Consider the following 20,611-nt stretch of genomic DNA (forward strand, 5'->3'; position numbering starts at 1 on the left):
TCGTCAGTACGTTGAAACATCACTCCGTTTGTGTTTGTTGCCTAAAAAGTCCCGCCGTGTGTATGCAATACAAGTTCATGGCCAACGACCTTTGGACAGAAATCCACGGAAAAGTTTGTTTAAAGTCCGATCGTGTGTACTAGGCTTAAGGCTGCATTCACACCTGTGTGGCTTGTTTCTGCCCGCATTTCAGGAAAATGCACGAAAAATGCTCCAAACAGCATGTCGTTCTTGTGGTGCCGCTATTTGGTAATGGAATTGCAAATGCAGGTGTCAGTTGCGTGTTTTGGTGCAAGTTTTCCTCACTACAAAACATGAAAAAAGGTGTCGCCAAACACGCTTGGCTCGGGACCAAAAATTGGTACTTGAGCTCCTTTGGTTTGTTGCACGACAGGCAGTTGTTGAAGTCAATGGGCTACCGTGTGAAAAACAGGCGATGCAAAGGCAATGCGTCAAATCAGGATGGAGGGGATTTGCACTGGGGGAAAGTGGACACGCAGGATTCATGGTACTGTTGGGGGTCTGCATTACTCCATTAATTTTGTTATGAAGGGTTCAGTTGATACAAAGTAAGGATTTCACGTCAAGACAAATGACCAGATCACTGCAGCCACCTCAGGCTCAGTCAGGTCACAATGTGGGCGGGAATTATTCCCTGCAGCTTTATGGTTAGCTGGTTGTAGTAAATAGATGTGCCAGCAGGGGGCAGTAAAGTGCATGCTTTACTGACACCATGGGCGGGGTTTTCTGACGGTCACGTGCGCTACCGGGAAAGTCTAGACGACATGACGAAGGGGAACCGGCGCCCGGAAGTGACGTGTTAGTTCCGCGCCCCGAGGTGTGAGGGGTCCTATGCGCGCTCTCATGGGGAAGAAGACACGGGCGGTGTCGGGCCGGAGACCTATCCTTCAGCTCTCCCCGCCGGGACCCCGCGCTGCCACCCGGGAGGAGACCGGCTCTGGTTCGGAGGGTAAGCCCCGCAGGCCTCGTAGAGGGAGTGGCGGTGTGGGGGAGGGGAGTACGTCGTCTCGTTCTTCTCCTGATAATCGGGGCTGGGTGGCGGAGTACCCGGCTGTCAGTGATGTGTGTCCCGACACAGGTCTCGGAGTGAGTGTTTGGGGTGCTGTTCTGCGCTGACTTCCTCTGGGCCTTGTTATCATTATATATCTATATTATTACTTTCTGTTTGAAAACAAAAAGTGTAAAATAAAACATCAGCTAGAAAACTGTGTCCCCTGCAGTACCTCTTCTCCACCATTAGATGTCCTCAGTCTTCAACCCCGGAGACTGAGAACTTACTGTGAGTGCACAGCGCCCCTCCTTCAGTGTACAGCACGGGGGGCTGGGCTACTCAATTCATATAGGGGACCTCAAGTGTTGCCCCTGACATCACCAAAGGGCCTCACCTAAGAGTTAGAGAATGTTCATTATCAGAACCAGAAGACATTAGGATATAGTCAAAGACTACGGGCACGATATAAGAGACGGTCAAAGACTGAGGGGAAGGACGCGGGAGATGTATGGGAGACTAGGTGGTCCGGGACGCGGGGAACGGTGGGAGACTGTGGGTTCGGGGACGGTGGTAGACTAGGGTGTCCGGGAGGTGGGGAACGGTGGGAGACTAGGGGATCCAGGACACGGGGGACGGTGGGAGACTAGGGGGTCCGGGATGCGGGGGACAGTGGTAGACTAGGGGGTCCGGGAGGTGGGGGACGGTGGGAGACTAGGGGGTCCGGGAGGTGGGGGACGGTGGGAGACTAGGGGGTCCGGGAGGCGGGGGACGGTGGGAGACTAGGGGGTCCGGGAGGCGGGGGACGGTGGGAGACTAGGGGGTCCGGGAGGCGGGGGACGGTGGGAGACTAGGGGGTCCGGGAGGCGGGGGACGGTGGGAGACTAGGGGATCCGGGACACGGGGGACGGTGGGAGACTAGGGGGTCCGGGATGCGGGGGACAGTGGTAGACTAGGGGGTCCGAGAGGTGGGAGACTAGGGGGTCCGGGAGGTGGGGGACGGTGGGAGACTAGGGGGTCCGGGAGGCGGGGGACGGTGGGAGACTAGGGGGTCCGGGAGGGTGGGAGACTAGGGGGTCGGGGACGCTGGGGGAGGGTGGGAGACTAGGGGGTCGGGGAGGGTGGGAGACTAGGGGGTCCGGGATGCTGGGGGAGGGTGGTAGACTAGGGGGTCCGGGACGGTGTTAGACTAGGGGGTCTGGGACGCTGGGGACAGTGGGAGACTAGGGGGTCCGGGACACGGGGGATGGTGGGATAGTAGGGGGTCCGGGACGGTGGGAGAGTAGGGGGTCCGGGACGCGAGGGACAGTGGGAGACCAGGGGGTCTGGGACAGAGGGAGACTAGGGGGTCCTGGACGCGGGGGGCGGTGGGAGACTAGGGGGTCTGGGACGGAGGGAGACTAGGGGGTCCTGGACGCGGTGGGAGACTAGGGGGTCCGGGACGCGGGGGATGGTGGTAGACTAGGGGGTCCGGGACGCGGGGGATGGTGGTAGACTAGGGGGTCCGGGACGCGAGGGACGGTGGGAGACCAGGGGGTCTGGGACGGAGGGAGACTAGGGGGTCCTGGACGCGGGGGGCGGTGAGAGACTAGGGGGTCCGGGGCGGTGGGAGACTAGGGGGTCCGGGACGTGGGGGATGGTGGGAGACTAGGGGCCGGGACACGGGGGACAGTCAGAGACTAGTATCTAAAGAGGAGGAATGGAGTATCCTAGTAATTTGAGTAATTTGAAGAGTAGAAGGATGAGAGCACCGCAGGTAGTCTTTATTATGTACAACAAAAGGTCCTAACAATATCCGGTGCATTTTGAGAGCTCCGCAATCGCCTTTGATGCTGACAATAAATATGGGGAGGCTACTGGATAGCAGTTTGTAATGTGATCCGATAGTGCTTGTTTCTGGTAAGAATGAGCTTGGGTTCAGACCAAACCTGGAGTTTCTCTTGTCTTGCAGACGGCGTACACAATGGGGTGGGGGTGCTCCTGACATCTTTGACCTAACATAGACCATGTGTTCATATTATGAGAATGATGTCGTAAGCCTCCCCTCCCCTTTGTGTACATCAGCTGTGGAGCAAATAATCTCTTGCAGTTTATTGGCCCAGCAGTCACATCCGAACTCTTGCTTCAGAGTGAACCCAATCTCATCAGTAGTCGCTGGTTAGGCAGCCAAACTTGCTGCACTCATATCTGCTGCACTCTCACCCTTCATGAGAGATCATGGAGGATACACTTGCTGAACTCTACTTTTCACAATGCTAATTCCCTGTCTATGTTGAGGCTTTAGTTTTATTGCTGTATGAGTCACTGACCTAGGTGGAGGCTGGGTATAGCAGGGCGCTTACTTATAGCAGTGACACCAACACACACCCACTCACATTACCTCCCTATATTGTTAGCCTGACCATACAATCTGATTGTGCAGTTTCCTTTAGATGTACCATCATCCATATAGTGCAAGGGCCTGCCGATTTGATATTTACTTAATGCATTGTTTAGGCTTGTCCTCATGTGGCATAGTTTTGGAGATTGTACAATCAAATTGTATGGCCAGCCTTAAAATGTTGCTAAACCCACAACAGTAAAATCAGTCTGTATATGTAGTAAAGCATGCTTGTTATACTCACTGTGGAACCTAAGGGGTTAATCCTGCGCTTTGTCTGAAAAGGTTGTTTGATCCTGTCTTCTGTGATCCTCCCCTTCTTTCACAGTCCCCAATCCATCTCCTGATAGAACAGAGCCCTAAGAGACACTCTGCACATGCTCAGTTTGGTGTGTATTGCTACAGAGCTTATTTTTTTGTTTGGGAGTGTTACCCGGAAAAATCTGTATTTAAGCCTCTGCCCCGCATTGTCTGCTCTTAACAAGCGCTTTGGTGAAGCCCTTTTGCACGGCTTTCATAGATGCAAGCTAAATGAAATGCATTCATAATTACAATATTTTACAGCTATTAATGGAGATTTCACATAAACTCATAAGACAACAGGAGGTTGCATGTGATCGGCACAGGGCAAATCGGCACTGTCCAGATAGAGGGTCAGGGGTCATGCAGCCTCATAGGACAGTCAGAGGAGAATGAAAACTCCTACAAGCTTTAACCAGTGCTTGTCTGGACACTGATAGAAGTCACAAAACTGCTATATACTGCTGATGGGTATTTAGCAGTTTATATTTACTAAAATAATTGCATTTCTATGTACTGTGGGAGACCAGATATAGTGAATAATGCAGGGTCCTGGGTTAAGAAACACTTTAACTGGGGGGGGGGGGCGGTGAATCCCATCTAAATCTTGGGAAGCTGGGCATATGCTATACAATCTCATAGAATCTCTGTGTAATCTGTTTTAGATTTACCAAAAACTATGTAATACAAAGACAAACCTAAGCAATCCGTTCAAATTTAATCCAACCAAGAGGGTCGTTGCACTACATAGTTGGGGCATATCTAAAGGAGATTGTACAATCAGATTGTGTAGTGTACGGTCAGTTTTACAAGTCCCATTTACACACCTTAATCTGCAGTCTTGTCATGTACCAGCTCCCAAGTCACTGCCTGGCTAACTGGCTCCAACACACTGCACCACCGTGATGAGAGGAGGACGGGATGCACAGATTGTAATGCTTGATCACAGGTCCCCAATCCTGGAAGTGAGGACCCAGGGTGGCAGATTTGTATTTTTAAGTTTGATGGAAGGGAGGTTTATGTATACCTCAAGATGAGCATTGAATAGAAAGGTTTATGTATGCTTCAAGATGAGCATTGAATAGAAAGGTTTATGTATACCTCAAGATGAGCATTGAATAGAAAGGTTTATGTATGCTTCAAGATGAGCTTTGAATACAATATATTGTGGTCTGTGGTTCTGTAAAACAGCGGTATGCTTTCTCTGTATATCAAAAGGGCAAACCTCTAATAAGCAGTCTTGTGATACACTGTTCCTAAAATGAAATTGCCAAAAAGATGTCGCTGTAAAATAGTACACAGGTATATTCCTATCCCCCTGCCCACATCACCAAACTCTGCAGTGATTCCGAAAAATCGTCTGATAAAATCTGTTCACAAACCAACACTTTCAGGAGTGTTAGATTCCTGGTCCCCCCCCTGCGCTCAGTGGTTTCTCCCATCGTCCCCTACATTACTACAGAACACAATATTGAAGTTGAAGTAATGGGGGGGTTGAAGCAGTTGAGCGCAGAGATGGATCAGACCCTGTCAGCAGTACCAGATTCTGAATACGCTTCAAACACTGAGACGGGAGTTTTCCCATTTCCTGTCACACAGCTAGATTTGGCGATTGGGTGGAGTGGGAGGGATAAATATTAATTACTTTTTATAGGGGTGTGATTTTTCATTTTTAGCATCAGGGTTACTCTAAAGCCTAACTCCACCTTTTTTTAAAATGAACAGGGTGCAAACATTTTTAGTAATGTCTTCTTAAGATTTTATTGTGATCTGTGGCTTCCTGTCCTGGTAATGCCTGTTTTCCTAAATTCTAAACCTGATGTCACGGGCATACAATGTGAAGAGAAATCTTCCTAGTTGGCATTCAGAGGCAGTTAAAATTCAACACTGTCTAATATGTAAAAAGTCTCTCAGGAGGTTAGAAACAAAAAAGTAAATATATAAAAAAAAATGCCCTGGGTGCTACTTATCTCCTCTCATGCTGTCTCCTGCAGTAATTCCTTTCTGCCACTAGATGTCCTCAGTGTGCTGGATTAAGGCCACTTTCACACTGGGGCTGTGGGTGCGTCGGCAGTAAAGTGGAGCTTTACTGTCAATTTCGCGGCGCTATTTGGCCGCTAGCGGTGCGATTTTACCCCCGCTAGCGGCCGAGAAAGGGTTAAAAGCGCTGCTGCAGCAGTGCTATGCTGGCGGTATAGCTGCACTTGCCCCATTGATTTCAATGGGCAGGAGCAGTGTATACACCCTTCCAAAGATGCTGCTTGCAGGAGTTTTTTTTTTAACGTCCTGCAAGCGCACCACCCAGTGTGAAAGCACTCCAGCTTTCACACTGGAGAGACAGGAGCAGCTCTTTACAGGCGCTATGCAGGCTATTTTTAGTGCGGTAGCGCCTGTAAAGCACCTCAGTGTAAAAGGGGTCTAAGTGAAACCGAGCATCATTCATGTGCAAAGACTAGAGCCCCGTCCGTACGCACGGACAGAAATGTCAGGCAACATCAGCCCGTTCAATAAAAACCGACCAACGTTTCACCCGTTTGTATGGCATCCGGTCTGACCATGTCTGATTTGCAAGAGAGTGTGTGTATGGACAATGTCTATTCACAGGAGCACGACTCGGGAGCGAGGGAGCAAGGCTGCTTGAATGCCCTCACAGCAAAAGGCTTGCTATTGGGGGGCTCGTCAGCGTGGGTGAACCAGGACCACCGGTGGGGGGCCCAAAAAGAAGAGGATTGAGGCGACTCTGTGCAAACCCATTGCACAGAGCAGGTAAGTATAACATGTTTATTGTTTAAAAAAGAAAAAAAAAAAAAAACAAGCAAACCTTTTAGAATCACTTTAAAACATTACCTAGCTTCCAACTCTTCTAAATGCTGTTTGAAACATATTTTTGAAAAAAATGGATGTTGTAAGACTCTAAACTAGAAAAACTGGTTCTGATAGCTTCATATAGTATCTGCACATAATGTATGGGTGATTCCTGTCATTACAGTACAGGGTGCTGTATGAAGTTGGTTTCTTCCTATGTTTTCTCTAGGTACTCCTATTTTATAACACAATCATTTGCTGCTTGGTGAATTAGTTGCTATCTAAGACTCAACTCCAGACAATTTTTTTTCTTTGTGGGAAAGGTTCCCTCACTTGTGTCATCATTGAGACAGAACGTGAAGAACACTCTTAAACAAGGACCAGACAGCAATGAAACAACATTTTAAATAAAGTTGGTATCGGTAAAATTGTCTTTTTTTTTTTTTTTTTATTTCCTGCTGTCTACATCTCCATCATGGCAATCTCACTTCTTGTTTGGTCACCAGGATAAGGTTGAGGTGTGGACCCCAAAACATTTTGTATTTAGACCTTTATTGGCTTAGGCCAATAAAAGGCAAAAATGTTTTGACTTCTGACCTCGTATATTTGGAGCGTCTGCATCTGGGCTTATCCAAAGCTACATAAGCCCTAATTTGGGGGGCATCTTATCTTTGTTAGTAGCCGAATATGAAAGCCAAAAAATGTCCTGAATGGAAGTATTAGACAGCATCACCGGACACTATTTGATTCAGCGCCGCTAATATGGGTAACTGTTCACAAAATATAGCTTAAATCAGCTTGGCTTCTGGTCATTTAAGGATCTTTATGTATAATTAGTGCATCCCTGTTAAGTTAATTGTATTCACTTGTCGTTTTTTTTTTTTAATTTTTTTTTTTCTCCACGGACAGATGATGCAGATTCCCAGAAGGTCATAGCTCCTCCCACCACTGGAATGATCCCAGAAGTTCAGCCTGTAGTGGTGAAGCCTACAGGTAAGATGCCCATTATCAGCTACCTAGCACAGAATTACTGGTTAGGTTTGGGTTTAATGCCATCAACCTTAAAGTGTTTGTTACCCTTAAAAAAAAAAATAAATCCTTTTTTACAGCACAGTGCTTGTGATGTGTAATTTAGCCCCCCATATTGCCTCAAAAACCTGGCTGATCCTGCCTGGTTCTGTCCTCCCCTCTGTAAACTGACCAGGGTATAGCATGGCTGCTGAGCCCTAACACCGTGGTCAGTTTACGTGCCTCCGTCATCCGCAGCCCTGCTCTCCTGCATCCTCCACCCATCACCCCTCTCTGCCGGTCAGCTCCATCCCCTCCACGAGCCTTCCCTCCTGGTGCAATCAAATCTATAATATAAGCATGCCATCCCCTCTGTTATATAATGCTATGTGTCCCTGTGCTGTATAAAAAAAATGGCGATTTATACCATATATCAGTGCGTCTCCCGGCGGTCACGTGACTCCTCAGATTTCTCTCCTCCCCAGCTGACAGCAGCAGTGCTTGGCCCTGCCCACTATAGCTGTCAGCCGGGCAGAGGAGAGAGCCGAGGAGTCACATGAGCACCAGGAGCCGTTCTAATATACAGCATAATGGGCTTTTTTTTTTTTTATACAGCACAGGGGCTCGTAGGGTTACAGAAAGGATGGCATGATCATCATATAGTTGGTTAACAACCACTTTAAGCTAATGTTCTGTATATTACATTATAATTCTTCAGTGATGTGCCTGAAAGCATATACCAGACTAGATGAGGGGGTACAGTGTTTTCTGGTGTTCTATTAAAAATGGTTTCTTAAGGTGCTCTTTATATATGTGCTTGGCTAATTGTGAGCAAACTTAAGGAGCATTTACATTCAAAGGCATGCAAGGGAGGGATTCCTTCATTAAAATTTTTTCAGGATGTACAAAGATCTTTGATTCTGCAGGTATATTCTATCAGAGAAAAGTAGAATTGTCTTTCTAGGCTTAGTTTTCTCAGTACAAAAGTCAAATGAGAAAGAAGCAATAGAGTCTCCAGATAGGAATTCCCTCTACACATGTACCATCTGTACCCACAGCCTAACCATTTTTCTTTTTTTGGTCCCTTCTACCTCCCTCTTCTCATTTGTTCACCTCCTCCCCCATCTGAAACCACCCACTCAGTAGAGTTTACAGTAGAACCTTAAAGTGGTTGTTAAGCCACTCTAACCTGTTTGCACCATCAGCACTGCCACCTATTGTAGTGCCCCCCTCTGTGTATGATTTATAAAAATAAATGTTTATGTAAATAAATGTAGGTATCCTTTACAGTGAGTCTTCTTGACCTTCCCAAAGTTGTGCCTTTGCTCACAAAAAAGAAGCAGCTAACAAGGCATTAAATGACTTTATTTTTTTTTATGTCAAATAATTTGTATTCGGACTACTCAATGTAGTTGTTTAGCTTATAACATGAACAGAATTTCATATATACATCTAGTGTATCAAACTCTATTGTGTATATTTAACGTGCAGGTTTTCCTTTAACAATGTTAAAAAAAAAAAAAATCACAAAAAGAAGCAGAAAAATAACTACATTAACCACTTCGGCCCCGGAAGATTTGGCTGCTCAATGACCAGGCAATTTTTTGCGATACGGCACTGCGTTGCTTTAACTGACAAAGCTTTCTTTTGGTGGTATTTGATCATCTCTGCGTTTTGGTTTTTTTTTGTTTTTTTTTTGCGCTATAAACAAAAGAAGAGCGTCAGTTTTGAAAAAAACACCACATCTTTTACTTTTTGCTATAATAAATATCCCAATTTTTTTTTTTTCTTTTTTAAAAACTATTTACATATTTTTGGTAAAGAAAATCAAAATAAGCGTATATTGATTGGTTTGCGCAAACATTATAGCATCTACAAAATAGAGAAAATATTTATGGCATTTTTATTATTATTATTTTATTTTTTTAAATGTATTTATTTTTTTTTATCGGGACTGCAATATTGCATTGGACACTTGACACATTTTTGAGACCATTGACAATTATACAGCGATCGGTGCTATATAAATGCACTGATTACTGTATAAATGTCACTGGCAGGGAAGGGGTTACACTAGGGGGCGATCAAGGGGTTAACTGTGTTCCCTAGGTGTGTTCTAACTGTAGGGGGGGGGGGGGGGGGCTGACTAGGGAGGAGGGAGATCGGTGTTCATACCTGGTATGAACACATGATCTGTCTCCTCTTCCCTGAGAGAACCGGGATTTGTGTGTTTACACACACAGATCCCGGTTCTTGCTCTGTCATGAGCGATCACGGGTGCCCAACGGGCACACGGTGCGGGTGCGCCTCCTACAGCCCCTTAAAGGGCCAATGTACAGTTACGGAGGCTCGCCCAGGGGAGCCAACCTGCCGCAGTACAACTGCAGTGGCTGGTCCGGAACTGGTTAAAGACAATCCCATCAGTTAGAAACTTGCTTGCCTTAATATGTTAATGTTTCTAAAAATACTGTTGAGCACTGAGATTATCCCATTAATTTGTGAGGAGTCCGTGTAAAAGAGGAGGCCTCTCTACAGAGCGGGATTTAGTGAATGATAAAAGCAGTTGGCATAATAGGTTTATTTCATATTCTCTTACTTTAGAATTGGTCTAAGCTGTTTTATATCAATAGGTGGTCTTTGTCTGCTTGGAGCATACACAGACAGCGATGATGAAGATGGGGACTCGCCAGAGAAGTCCAAACCTACCCCTGCTACAAAAGCAAATGCTTCTACTGACATTGACAGTACTTTGGCCAACTTCCTTGCGGTAAGATAACTTATACGTGGTTAGCTTGTGGTAACAACACTTGTGTGATGGATGCAGATGCATATCAAGCACTGGTTTACAAAGTGTTTCAAAGTTGTTTAGGAAGGGTTTGGGGTCTTGTTTGTTTTTATGATTGAGAGCTGTAGGAATACTTGTATTAATAATCAATTTGTTGCAATTAAGTTATTTATCCCTAGAAAAGAATGCGAGAGGGGACTGTGTTGAATAGAAATGCATTTGTGTGCCAACTGTCAACCAGTATCCACAGAAGCAGGATGCTGAGGGGGGGGGGGTAAAACACAAGCAGATAACCAGTTAAAAAACATTGACCTTTCTAAAATACTTCCAATTATCTTTAAATTGTACTTCAGATAGAAACTCATACTTTAGAAAATGCCCAGCCCATGCATGTTTTGTAAATGCCCTGTATTGTCTGATTTGTGTTATAGGCCCAATATTGTATGGATCAGAGGTAACTTTACATTTCATTCAACATATTACTAAATTTTGATCTTACGCTGCAGATCTTTAAAGAATTTCCAGTCCCAGTAGTAAAACCTCTACTTTTGCCTCAACCCCTACCCCTTTTGATTGGCAGAGGTGCCGTGCACTGGCTCCTCACTCAACACTTATAGAGCTGCTTTGCTTTTTTGTTGCTGCTGGAGACCCATTACATTACCAAGGCCAGACCTTTTTTTTATTTTTTTATTTTAGCTGGCCAAATTATTCTCAGGGGTCATTGACTCTTAGATGCTTAGGCCAAATTTAGTAGCATCAGATCCTGTCTGTTAACTAATTTGCTCAAGTATTTTTCTAGCGTTATAGTGCTATACATTTTAAATTAATATTTTTTTCAAATGCTGAAATTGTATTAGACGATTACAATGTTTAAAAGAGGCATACTGACATATTCAGGCTGCAGTGGCCTCTTCAAGCTGAAGACATTTATGCTTGGTGGAGCCTTCAGTATGTGTGTGTGTGTGTTCACTCTCATCGCTGACACAATGTACAGGGAAGTCCATACATTGCAATGTTCTTTTATATTTTGTTTTTCTCCTAAGCGTCTTCCAGGACAGCCATGAGACCTAGGGCTCTTCCTGGGGTGGGGTGGGGGGGGGTCTAATATGTTTAGGCGATCATCTTTTTGGACCAGGATTGCAAGAGGCGCTGGAACCCACGGCCAATAGAAAAAAGGCCTTTCTAGAGAATAAGAAAAAGCCGACAGCCAGAACATTTTTCTGAACATCGCTACTGTTGCGTACATCAACAAACAGGGAGGTACGAGGAGTCAGATACTTCAATCTATTGCCCAGGAGATTTCATCATGGGCAGAAGGGAATCTAGCCTCAATTACAGCAGTACACCTGAAGGGGACACAACTGTCTAGCAGATTATCTTAGCTGCTTAGCTGCTACCGGGTATGTCGAGACAATTGGTCCCTTCATCCCGAAATCTTTGCGGGTCTCACCGACAGATGGGGATGTCCTGATCTGCAACCAGGTCCACTTCAGAACATTCGCAAGACAGAGAAGTTCTTTTCTCTGAACCCAGCAGATCAATCATTGGGGATCGATGCTCTGGCAAATCCATGACCATTCGGCCTCTGTTATGCCTTCCCACCGATCAGGCTAATTCCGGAAGTCCTCTGAAAGTCACTTCTAGAAGAAACAGATCTTACCCTAATAGCCCCTTTTTGGCCCAAGAGGCCATGGTTTTCCCTGTTACAGACTCTGGTCTCAGAGCCTCCACTGAGCCTTCTGAAGAGACAAGACTCATTATCGCAGGGTCCAGTGTCGCACCCACAGGTGGTTTCCTTAAGCTTGACGGCCTGGTATCTGAAGAAAAGCTACTAAGCGCCCAGGGGTTCTTTGACAAAATAGTCAAGACCCTGGTAAATTGCAGAAAACCAGTCACTAGAGCCATATATTCCAAGGTCTGAAAGAAATTTAACTCATGGTTATCTGAAAATCAAAGATTAACTCATGATGTTCCTTAAATTTTGGAATTTTTTTCAAGAGGGTGTCGACAAAGGTCTTTCAGTTAGTACTTTAAAGGTACAGATGGCAGCTATCAGTGTTTTTCTCCAATTTTTCTCTCTTGGAAAATCCCACTATAGCTAGATTTTTCAAATCAATTTCTAAATCCAGGCCAGTAGTGGTTAGAAGTTGTCCAACCTGGGATCTGTCACTGGTGCTTCAAACTCTGGTAGAATTTCCTTTTCAGCCCCTAGAGGATATTTCAGTTAAGTTACTTACCTTTAAAAACAGTTTTGCTTGTAGCAATTACTTCAGCTCGTAGGGTAAGTGAGTTACAGGCCCTATCAGTGAGGGAGCCTTTCCTCACAATTTTTGAGGATCGGGTTGTTTTGAAAACTGATCCAGGATTTCTGCCTAAAGTGGCCAGTACATTCCAGAGATCCCAGGACATTGTACTGCCAACCTTTTGTAGTTCGCCAAAGGGCGACCAAGAAAGAAAATTTCGTTTTAGACGTGAGAAGAATTCTTCTCGTCTACCTTGAGGTCACCAAGACCTTTAAAAAAAACAGACGCCTTATTTGTTCTTTTTTCAGGAGCACACAAGGGAAAGAGTGCATCTAAAGCCACCTTGGCTAGATGGATAAAGAAAGCTATTTCTGAAACATACAAAATTAGGGCAGTTCCTCCGCCTTTTATCACTGCGCATTCAACAAGTGCCTTTTCTGTGCTTTGGGCTGAGAGGGCTGGAGCCTCACTGAAACAAATTTGCAGGGCTGCCACATTGTCCAGTTTTTTGACCTTCATTAAACATTATCGCCTGGATCTCCTATCTGCTCAGGAGCAGGCGTTTGGTCGTAAGGTCCTTCAGGCAGTTGTCCCTCCCTAGACTGGTAAGTTTTGGCTCATCGTCTCATGGCTGTCCTGGAAGAAGCTTGGAGAAAAGCTGAGTTAGACTTTACCGGTAACTCCTTTTCTAAATGTCTTCCAGGACAGCCGGATTCCCACCTGGTTTTGTCTTGGAAGTTATGTGTATTATGCATATGCTTTACAGGGACGTCCTACAGTTCTCGAATACTGACATGGGGCCTGGAGGACCATGTGTTTCCTGTCCTGGTAGGAGGAGCCCTAGGTCTCATGGCTGTCCTGGAAGACTATAAAAATAACAATGCAGTGCTATAAATAAAATCAGCAGACTATTACATTGCTCATGGCATATATAATGAAAGTGCCCTTAAATATGGATAGTAAAGAGTAAACAGAAAGTAGTCTCCTCTACGGTGGTGAGGGTGCTCTCAGATATTTATAGGGTGCAACGAAAATCCGTGATGCCAAACCGCTCACCTCAATCAATGGACCCCTGAACTAACAGATGGGTCAGATAAAGCTTTCACCACTCACAGTGGTCATGAATGGAGGCTTGAATGGGTAGATAAATGAGGTAGGTTGCCACATCACTTTGAAGAACCGTACTCTGTTGCTCTTATTTTTCAGCAAGATGTACGAGATGTCAGCGCATGTGGGATTAATAATGTGGTTCATCATGAAGAGCCAGCTGATGGGTCCAGGGATGCCGGTGGTTCCCAGCGCTTCAGGAACACTCAGGACAGCTCACAGACAGCTGTGTACGTCACTTCCAGTTGGAGAGAGAGCGGGGAGGAGCGCGCGTTGAGAGCATGCGTGCTTCTTCATCAGGCTATATGATATAGGCTGATGGAGCATGCTCTGAACGTGCGCTCCTCCCTCCCTGACATCTCATACATCTTGCTGAAAAATAAGAGCAACAGAGTACGGTTCTTCAAAGTGATGTGGCAACCTACCTCATTTATCTACCCATTCAAGCCTCCATTCATGACCACTGTGAGTGGTGAAAGCTTTATCTGACCCATCTGTTAGTTCAGGGGTCCATTGATTGAGGTGAGCGGTTTGGCTTACTGGTGGTGGAATCACGGATTTTCGTTGCACCCTATGAATATCTGAGAGCACCCTCACCACCGTAGAGGAGACTACTTTCTGTTTACTCTTTACTATCCATATTTAAGGGGACTTTAATTATATATGCCATGAGCAAATGTGTTAGTCTGCTGATTTTATTTATAGCGCTGCATTGTTATTTTTATAGTACTTTTTAAAGGTTTTATATGTTTTAACTTTAGTGTTCAGCTGCTTATATTTCGGATTCGGGTATTTGTGTTTGCGCTGACTGAATTTTCATTTTTCATTGTCCTGGAAGACTCTCAGAAAAGGAGTTACCGGTAAGTCTAACTCAGCATTTTTGATATCCTAAAGGTTTTTTTTTTTGCTTTTATCAGGAGATCGATGCCATCACAGCTCCTGCATTGTCTGGAGGGGAAGATACGGCCAATTCTACAGCTCCTCCACCAACTCCTCCAAAGCCAGATCCAAAAGATTCTCACAGCGTGACCTCTGGTGCTCATAATGGAGCAGAGCCAAATGCCACAGGGGAATTATGGCATTACGACACTCATTGTTCTCTGGCTGGAGGTAAGAAATATAAACGGCTCTGGGCTTTCTTCTTCTATGTGGGCTTTTTAGATGTAACATATTTCTATTTTGTGTTCCTTTAGTTGACGTGGACATGGGAGACTGGCAGGAAGTGTGGGATGAGAACACCGGCTGTTATTACTATTGGAATATTCAGACCAATGAAGTGACCTGGGAGCTGCCTCAAAGTCTGGCTTCCCAAGTACAGGGAGCTCAAGGATATACAAACAGGTGAGGCCTTCATTTAGTGACTTTTGCCTTTCCTCCTATATACTAAATGTAAGCTATAATGGAATGTTATTGGCTTTCAGCAGTGAGTCTTTGGACTTTTCCAGTATGGTTACATCTGAGTCTGTTCCTGAGGTAATAGAAGATACTTTGGCTGTCAGCAGTGTGCCAGTGCTTCCCAAAAAAGAACCAAAGAAGGTATGTGGTCATGTATTTGTTGTTGTAAAGCCTTAGAGTAGTCATTACAAGATGCCTGAAAGTATTTTATTTTTTTCCCCTTCCCTTTTTATTTTATTTTTTTATTATTATTTATTTATTTTAATGCTGAAATTCTACAGCACTTTAAAAAACACAATTCAGATCAGTCCCTGATTCCTAAAGTCGCCTAAATAAAATGGCCTATCACACTCATACCGAGATGAATTTTTTTTTTTTTTTTTTTCTAATGATCATGTGTGGACCCAGGAAGCCCACTGATCCTGGGTTGCATTGCACTTCAAGGAGGCCTCAGCTTATGCTTAAATTCAGTGCTTTGTCATGCCCTCTGCCTTCCACAGTATAATGAGTATACTGCTACTGAGCTTACCAGTGAAAGCAAAAGTCGAGGACTCTGACTTTGTATATTCAGGATAAGGGGGCACTCTAGACCATACAGGGTCATTTGGGAAATAAGCACTAAGATGCCTTCACAGGATGTTTTTTTTCAAATGTAAGAGGTCACTTTTATACAAGATTTTATGTAATGTATATGGTATAGTCATAATTTGCACTGTTATTTGTTAGTTACCATTTGTTATATTTGAATGCTTTTACAGCCAAGTTAGAAAGCAGTAGCTTCTTAGTTGTTTTTCTGAAAGGGATATATGCCCAGCCATGTCTGCCATTTTCCCTAGAAGCAGAAATGGACTAACTGCTAGCTTGGACGGCTAAAGAAACACATTTTTGACATGTGGCCATTTTGAGGGAAAATTATCATGGCCTTATTGCTGTTTTTATGTAGAATAGGTAAAAATTTAACTATCCTCATGTGCAATAAACAGGACTTTTGTATTGTAGGAGTTGAATGATGGAATCCAAGCTCTGTCTAACAAAGAGGAGGAAAAAGTTGGTGTGGCAGCATCTCTGCTCGCCCCGCTGTTGCCAGATGCTGTAAAAGAGGAGGAGGATCGCTGGAGGCGACGGGTCATATGTAAAGAGGATGTGGTTGAGCCTACCTGTGAGGACGATGAAGACATGGCTGCTGTCTGCACTGATAGCGAGCTGGCTGCTGATGAACAGGCCCAGGAAGATGTCTGTAGCACTGTGCAGTCTGGCGAGAGCGAGGAAGAAGCAGAGGAGCCGGAGGATACTTTGGAACTGGAGAGGGTGCTGGAGAGAAGGAAGGTAAATCCTTGTATTTTAAAAACGGCTCTATTAAGCAAAATGCATCTCTTGAGAAGTTTTCATTGGCAGCTGATGTCTGGCATTCAGACATTTCCATTAATGTACAGCTGTACCATTAACATAACAAGCCCTGCTAAAAAGCTTTTCCAAACCTGAGAGCAAAAATGTAGTATATTGCAGCTTACCAGATGTGGTGACTGCATTAGTTGCTTTTCTTCAAAAGGCTTGTTTTTTTTTCTGCCTGTAACTCCCTTCTGGGTCTAAGGTGACAATGCTCTCTCACCATAATGTATCGGTACAACAGAAGCAGGCTACTACAGGACTCCACCCTTCCAAAACACAGAGGATGTTGTTCTGTAGTCCACATACAGTGCCTTGCAAAAGTATTCACCCCCCTTGGCATTTTTTGTTTTGTTGCCTCACAACCTGGAATTAACATGGATTGTTTGAGGATTTGCATCATTTAATTCACAGAACATGCCCACAACTTTGAAGATTTTTTTTTTGTGAAGCAAACAACAAATAGGACAAAAGAGCAGAAAAAGTCAGTGTGCATAACTATTCACCCCCCTAAAGTCAATACTTTGTAGAGCCACCTTTTGCAGCTCCAAGTCACCTTGGATAAGTCTCTATGAGCTTGCCACATCTTACCACTGGGATTTTTGCCCATTCCTCCTTGCAAAACTGCTCCAGCTCCTTCAAGTTGGTTGGTTTGCGCTTGTGAACAGCAATCTTTAAGTCTGACCACAGATTTTCTATTGAATTGTGGTTTGGGCTTTGACGAGGCCATTCTAACACGTTTACATGTTTCCCCTTAAACCACTCAAGTGTTGCTTTAGCAGTGTGTTTGGGGTCATTGTCCTGCTGGAAGGTGAACCTCCGTCCTAGCCTCAAATCGTACACAGAGTGGTACAGGTTTTGCTCAAGAATATCCCTGTATTTGGCACCATCCATCTTTCCCTCAACCCTGACCAGTTTCCTAGTCCCGACTGCTGAAAAATATCCCCACAGCATGATGCTGCCACCACCATGTTTCACTGTGGGGATGGTGTTCTTTGGGTGATGTGATGTGTTGGGTTTGCGTCCCACATAGCTTTTCTTTGGCCAAAAAGTTTAATTTTAGTCTCATCAGACCAGAGCACCTTCCTCCATATATTTTGGGAGTCTCCCACATGCCTTTTTGCAAACTCAAAACGTGCCATTTTGTTTTTTGCTGAAAGTAATGGCTTTCTTCTGGCCACTCTGCTATAAAGCCCAACTCCTATGGAGCGTACAGCTTGTTGTCGTCCTATGTACAGATACTCCAGTCTATGCTGTTTAACTCTGCAGCTCCTCCAGGGTTACCTTAGGTCACTGTGCTGCCTCTCTGGTTAATGCCCTCCTTGCCCGGTCTGTGAGTTTTGGTGTGCGGCCGTCTCTTGGCAGGTTTGCTGTTGGGACATGTTCTTTACATTTGGTTATGATAGATTTGATGGTGCTCCTAGGGATCATCAAAGATTTGGATATTATTATTTTTTTTTTATAATCTAACCCTGACTTGTACTTCTCAACAACCTTGTCCCTTACTTGTTTGGAGAGTTCCTTGGTCTTCATGGTAGTGTTTGGTTAGTGGTGCCCCTTGCTTAGGTGTTGCAGCCTCTGGGGCCTTTCAGAAAGGTGTGTATATGTAATGACAGATCATGTGACACTTAGATTGCACACAGGTGGACATTTCACTAATTATGTGACTTCTGAAGGTAATTGGTTGCACCAGAGCTTTTTATGGGCTTCATAACAAAGGGGTGAATACATACGCACATGCCAATTATCAGTTTTTTATTTCTGAAAAATAGTTTTATGTATATATTTTTCTAATTTTACTTCACCAACTTAGACTATTGTGTTCTGATCCATCACATATAATTCAGAATAAAAAAAAATTGAACCAAAGGCTGTAATGTAACAAAATGGGTAAAAAGCCAAGGGGGGTAAATACTTTTGCAAGGCACTGTAGATAGCTGAGACCAAAGGCAGATGATCCAGTCAGCACAAGCAGGTGTCCCTAGTGTGTCATTCACTGTGTAATTCCTTACAGCTTCTTTGGTTGGCTACATGTCCAGTGGCATTTTTGAAAATGTGATAACCTAATATTCCTCTTAACAGGCTGAGCTTCGAGCACTGGAAGAAGGTGATGTCAGTTTTTCTGGGTCCAGCCCACGCTCTGATATCAGCCAATCGGATGAAGCTCAGAAGGCGAAGCCTGTCATTAGCAAGTGGAAAGTATTTGTTCCATCAGCCAGCCCTGAATCAACCAGCCGCAGCTCCTCCAAGACTGGCCGGGAAACACCGGAGACCGGTGAGACAATGCAGAGTTTATAGAGGTTTTTTTGGCATGACCCTTAAGATCAACATAGAAAACTTTCCTTCAAAACTGAAGTTTGGGGCTGCACTGAAAATATGAAGATCCTTCCCGAATGTACTTCCCACCCCCACAATTAGATTATTTTCTTTATCTCTTGAATATTTTATTTATAATTCTTTGTCACTTACTTTCAGAAATGGGGGCAGAAGCTCCAGAGTGTCCAGCTTCTACAGTAGAGACAGAAAGTGACACTGCACCATTGAAAATGGCTCCAAAGCAAGAAGATGAGGAAGATGACGATCTGAAGGTAATTGCTGAGTCCTCTTGGTCTTATACTACTTGTTACTACTTAGTTTTTTCATATCACATAAGTAAGTAGATCTGTTCAAGAATTTTCTTTTTGTTCTATTTGGTTGTTCTATCTTACCCTCTAAAGCTTTATAGTAGGACATATAAAGTAAACAATCTTGCTTTGGGGGCGTGGTCTGGACATGGCCGAGTAGAGACGTGTCTGAGGAGCTCCTGATTGTCTCCTATCCACCCCAGCTAATTCAGCTCAATTTTGTAAACTAGACTCTCATCCAAGGAGGCCAAAAAGAACACAAAGTCCACTAAAGCAGCCCCCTGCGAGGGTGAGATCCAGAGGTTCTTTCAAACTTCCATGCCAAGCTCCCCGAAACCCAAGATGGCAGACCCACAAGGCCTGCATTCAGAAGCCCCCGAGCCACACGGCTCCCGTGTTTCATCCGCAGTTTCCCAGGGCTCAGAGGCTTACCCTGACATCCCAGCTGCATTCCTATCAGACCCGCGAGGATCACCGCATCCCACCTTGACTTATCGAGCTGATGCCAAGCTAAGATCCCTCCTGCAGACATTGCCAACTAGGGCCGACATAGAGGCCCTTATCGGGCGAGTGGAGGAAACGCACAGACAAGAACTCCGAGCAGTCAAGACTGACGTGCAAGCCCTTACCACCAGACTCGCCACAGGAGAGTCCACACTATCCATGCTGGAACAGAGGATGACTGCTCTGAAATCTCTCCAGGGATCACACACAGATGCTGTGGTGGCCCTACAACTGCATCTAGAGGATATAGAAGATCGGAACCACCGTAACAACCTGCAGCTCTGGGGTTTACCACGGGAGTAGAAGATTTGGCTTACACTGCAGCTACTATTTTCAGGAGCCTGGAAGAGGTGAACCACCCCGGAGCAGGTTGAACTCGACCGGATCCACAGAGCGTTGGGCCTTCCGGACTAATGACCCAGCTAGACCACAAGATGTGATCTGCTGGTTGCATCACTACATACACAAAGCCATTCTCAGGAGATCTATCCAGGGCTGCAGCGCTGGGCCCTTCTTTGCCCACTGTTGGATCTAGCCAGGAGACTTGATGTCACCTACCAATGGGGTTTCCCCCTCTGTCGCGTTCCGTAAAAACCAGCAATCTTTTACCCCCTGCACGCCGGAGTCCCTTCCCGCCCTCTTTGTCTTCCTGGAGTCTGACCCGATAGCAGTCCCGAACTGGCTAACCTTCTTGCCAAGAACACCCGGTCGCCAGGGCCATTTCACCCCCAGCAGCGACTATCAATCCAGACCACAGAGAAGTCGATGCTGTACTCGAGCACCATCCCAGAAGGGACCGCGTGAGTCGTAGATGGATCGGTAAATAGTGAACAGCACCTTCACTCACAACCCTTCTTGTTTCGCCAGGTAGCTGTACATTACTCTTTGTTCTCTCGAGGCTACAGCACATTAGCTCTACACATTTTCCCGGTACCTGATTGGCACTATCCCCCAATTTTCTTCCTCTTCCTGTAGCGTTGCTGATAAGCCAGCTGTTCGGCCTGATGCACTGGGGGAACTGATGTCCACCCGGTATCCTGTATATTGTCTTGCACCAGGAATACA

At 45.2% G+C, this 20,611-nt stretch overlaps 1 protein-coding gene across 2 annotated transcripts in view; it reads left to right on the plus strand.

Moving 5' to 3' along the window:
• The first annotated feature begins 784 nt into the window (after window positions 1–784).
• Window positions 785–20,611, plus strand: part of FNBP4 (formin binding protein 4) — a 39,930-nt gene continuing 20,103 nt past the window's right edge. The window contains exons 1-9 of one of the 2 annotated variants that reach the window (XM_073604430.1): window positions 785–970; window positions 7,404–7,487; window positions 10,133–10,269; window positions 14,555–14,747; window positions 14,831–14,978; window positions 15,059–15,173; window positions 16,032–16,358; window positions 18,501–18,693; window positions 18,894–19,006. In XM_073604430.1, coding sequence (XP_073460531.1) covers window positions 853–970; window positions 7,404–7,487; window positions 10,133–10,269; window positions 14,555–14,747; window positions 14,831–14,978; window positions 15,059–15,173; window positions 16,032–16,358; window positions 18,501–18,693; window positions 18,894–19,006 — 1,428 coding nt within the window. In that variant the 5' untranslated portion in view covers window positions 785–852. The remainder of the gene's footprint in view (window positions 971–7,403; window positions 7,488–10,132; window positions 10,270–14,554; window positions 14,748–14,830; window positions 14,979–15,058; window positions 15,174–16,031; window positions 16,359–18,500; window positions 18,694–18,893; window positions 19,007–20,611) is intronic. The other variant, XM_073604431.1, reaches the window with a different exon arrangement.

This window comes from Aquarana catesbeiana, linkage group LG11 (assembly GCF_042186555.1).
Source record: "Aquarana catesbeiana isolate 2022-GZ linkage group LG11, ASM4218655v1, whole genome shotgun sequence".
Lineage (NCBI taxonomy): Eukaryota > Metazoa > Chordata > Amphibia > Anura > Ranidae > Aquarana > Aquarana catesbeiana.